This window comes from Gymnogyps californianus, chromosome 17, assembly GCF_018139145.2.
Source record: "Gymnogyps californianus isolate 813 chromosome 17, ASM1813914v2, whole genome shotgun sequence".
In the NCBI taxonomy this organism is placed as follows: Eukaryota; Metazoa; Chordata; class Aves; order Accipitriformes; family Cathartidae; genus Gymnogyps; species Gymnogyps californianus.
The window spans coordinates 10,740,578-10,744,548 of NC_059487.1; the positions used below are offsets into that span (position 1 = coordinate 10,740,578).

General features: G+C 42.4%; 1 protein-coding gene across 1 annotated transcript; it reads left to right on the forward strand.

Moving 5' to 3' along the window:
* The first annotated feature begins 1,034 nt into the window (after nucleotides 1-1,034).
* On the forward strand, nucleotides 1,035-2,012 carry MC3R (melanocortin 3 receptor). Its single transcript, XM_050907405.1, has one exon. The coding sequence runs from the start codon at nucleotides 1,035-1,037 to the stop codon at nucleotides 2,010-2,012; it is 978 nt and encodes a 325-aa protein (XP_050763362.1).
* The last annotated feature ends 1,959 nt before the right edge of the window (nucleotides 2,013-3,971 follow it).

Below are 3,971 nucleotides of genomic sequence, written 5' to 3' on the forward strand. Positions count from 1 at the left end.
AGCCTTTGGAGCACCTCAGCAACTATATCATGGGCATACTATTTGCACCCACATCCCATCTGTGCTACAGCTCACGCTCAGGTTGTTGTCTTTAACCACAAGGTCCAAAGCCGAAGTGAGCCCAGGACATCCTCAAGGGAGGCATTGTCTGGACTCAGCTCAGGGCTCAGCCAGCTCATTCGAACCAGGCAAGAGGAGCTCTGGCTCCAGGCGGGAGAGGAGTAGAGGCCAGGACAGCGTATGGGCACCCTGCCTGCCCCTGAACACCTACCACCCTCAGCTGCCTGCCCCTGCTCACTCCCATGGGCAGGACCCGACTGCCGAGAACAGGCATAAAGTTTTGCTGGACGAAAATCCCCTTTTTCAGATGAATTTTAAGGCAAATGCATCCTATTCGCTATCTGCAGAGGGCGCCAGACAGTTTCAGATCTGCTGGCGGAGCCAGCGGTGGGGATGCTGTACCTGGTGTTTGCAACTGTCAGTCAGAAAGGTGCTTGCTCTCTAATGGCCAATGCTCTGCACGGAGGGTTAAGTAGGAGTTGTTTTTTCTTTCATGCACGTATAAATCCCTTAGTTCTCTTTTCCTTTCTTGCCGCTGAAATAGCAAGAGATACTTCGCTGAGCTGCAACACACTGGCAACAAACCTGCACTGGCCCCAGCAGACAATAGCAGATGAGAAAACTCCCTGCTTTTAATCATCAGGAGAGCTAGAACCAGCAATGTGCTGATGATGATTTTTCCCTTCAGAGAAAACTGTTTGATGCCTGCAAGATTTGAAGATCACTTTCTTATAAAGGAGAAGAGCAGCCTGGGACTGACACAAAACTCACTATAAATGCAGATTTTTTTTTTATGTTTCTACTTGTAAAAGTGACTAAAGAAAAGTCCTGCTTGATTCCATCCCATGTGCACAGCAATAACTTGGAAGGACTTCTTTTCCTTTTTCTTTTGTTTCTCCCCTTCTTTTTTCTTTTTTTTAACCTGTGCTCTATCAGGTCTGTAATCACTTGTGAATTCAATCCCTTTGCTGACAATGAATACCACACACTTTGCACTTTCATTTCAACCTGTGCTGCTTAATGTCACTGAAGACTTCAATGACTCAATTCTGAACAACAGAAGCAGCGATGGATTTTGTGAGCAGGTCTTCATAAAAGCCGAGGTCTTCTTGACTTTAGGAATCATCAGCCTCCTGGAAAACATCCTTGTCATTCTTGCAGTACTGAAGAATGGAAACCTACATTCTCCCATGTATTTTTTCCTTTGTAGCTTGGCTGTGGCAGATATGTTAGTAAGCATGTCAAATGCCTTGGAGACTATCATGATTGCAATCCTGAGCAACGGCTATTTGATCATTGATGACCACTTTATTCAGCATATGGACAATGTTTTTGACTCTATGATTTGTATTTCTTTGGTAGCCTCAATTTGCAACCTCTTGGTTATAGCCATTGACAGGTACATAACTATTTTCTATGCTCTCCGTTACCACAGCATCATGACTGTGAAGAAAGCTTTAACCCTGATTGTGGTCATTTGGATTGCTTGTATCATCTGTGGCATCATATTCATTGCCTACTCAGAAAGCAAAACCGTCATTGTCTGTCTCATCACCATGTTCTTTACCATGCTCTTTCTCATGGCCTCCCTTTATGTTCACATGTTCTTGTTTGCACGCCTGCATGTTAAGCGGATTGCAGCCCTCCCCGTGGACGGGGTGCCCTACCAGCGTACCTGCATGAAGGGAGCTGTCACCATCACTATATTACTTGGTGTCTTCATTGTTTGCTGGGCACCTTTCTTCCTGCACCTCATTCTCATCATTTCTTGTCCAATGAATCCATACTGCGTCTGCTACACTTCACACTTCAATACCTATCTGGTCTTGATAATGTGCAACTCAGTAATTGATCCACTCATTTATGCTTTCCGGAGTCTGGAAATGAGAAAGACTTTCAAAGAAATAGTGTGTTGCTGTTACGGCATGAGTGTGGGACAGTGCATGCTGTAAACATCTGGCTTTGTGTTGAGAAGAGAGAGAGGATACACGCAATAGGTGTATGAATATATATATGTATCTAGACACATAGCAGCTCCACTTTAAAAGCAGTGCTTGAAGGAAGGGCACAGGAAAGAAAAAATAACCTTCTACTTGATGCCTTGATTCATACTTTTCAAAATGAAAACCACATTCAACTAAATTATTTGAAATTATTCAAATAGTTATAACAGAAGGAAATCCAGAGTGGCTTACAAAATAGCTTAAGAAACCTTCTGGAAAAATGAATCCTGAAAGGGAATACTACCTTATAGAGACTGAAATAATATTCTCTCTACCATTCATTTGCACCTGTTGCTTTATCTCTGTGCCACTATCAACAAGTCAGTGTTTTCTAAAAGATTCCATTAGTAATCTCTATGGAAAGCTATTCACTTGCAAGACAGATCAAAACACCAGCAGTTAACAGCATTGGTCTACACTTACTCCCATGCCTCCACCTTTTATTAAAGGAATAGATTGACATTTATGCTGCTTGCTATAAAGCAACCCGAGTAAAATTTTTGAAGGGTGAAACATTCCTCTTGCACTGAAATATTCTTTCAGCAGAAATCAGTTAAGTGAAAAGGAACAGCTACTGTATCAGTGATAGCGTGACCTAAACAGCTGCCTGACAGAAGTGACTCAAATGAAGAAGACATTTACATTACTTATTGTGATAAGAATATTATATCCTCAAATTTTTAATTTTTTTTTTAAACTGGAATGCACTGATCAATGTAGTATTTTGTATGTTAATAAAATAAGTCACAGAAATCTCCTTTTGATAAATTGTCACCAATGAGACCCATCCCTAGAAAATTTTGAAGGCTACACAGATCTGAACATAAGGAACAGCTAAAATGCAGAGTAGTTTGAATTTAACTTTGTGTAAAAGCTGCATGGAGTCTTTAGAGATATCCATTTGGCTAAGTTAGGTACCTGGAAGAATAAGATGTGTATGGCAGATATGAATTCTATGCATTGAGAAATATATGTCACGGGTCAGTCTCTTTTTACTTAAAGAGCTTTACACTGAGTTCGGTGGATGGACACTCCTGCACTGGAAACAAGAAAGCAACATGCTGCTTGCAATCATTTTCAAACTCTGTGTGCAAGTTAGTGGCATGTAAAGCACGCAACTTCAGCTACAATAATTTAGTCTTTGCCTCTGCTTTTTATAGGAATAAACCATGTAACTGGCCTTCAGATAGCATACTGTAACTGAGCAAAGGCTGATGCGATTTGTATATAAGACAACATACAGGCAGTATCACAGACAGTGCCAGACTAAGAAAACTCTAAGCCATTCTAAAGTCTGCTTAGCACCTTTCTGGTATCTCACTTTTAGGAGGGGCAGTAACCTGAAACCCTCGGGGTTGTCTATTGCTTTCAAACATCTAAAAGACCTCATTTGACCTAAGACTTCCCCCCCGATTTAAGCGGAGTTGTTAGGTTGTTGTTATTTCTGGGGCTCCACTCTTGTCAGTTTAGGAGCAGTTATCCAGACCAGAGCTTCCCAATCTACTCTGCCTCCAGTTCTGCCTTCACACACTAGTCCTGGTACAACCCAGGCTGATGGTGTTTCACTGCTACTGGCTCCAGAACCCAGCTCTGACTGTCGATGGGGAAGACATGTCCCACAGTTTGCAAATACTGGCCCGTGTTTGACTGTGTGTTATTCTCACCATCCTACAACCTATGTAGGGAGTAACCTAACTTCCCAGTCCTATGGAGTGTATAATTTTCATGGAGCCAAGAACCATGTCTCCCTGTGCTCTAGCCACACTCTGCCATCAGCCCAAACCACCCTCATGCTCCCTATTTCCCTTGCCCTCTGATCACACCCTAAATTCCCTAATCAAGTTCTCATTTCCTCCCATAATCCCATCCTCCAGACTTCCACCTTCCCAACACTCCCACTCTTCCAAC

Bases quoted from the DNA above. Each gene is read 5' to 3' on its own strand.
- MC3R (XM_050907405.1), top strand. From the start codon at position 1,035: ATGAATACCACACACTTTGCACTTTCATTTCAACCTGTGCTGCTTAAT.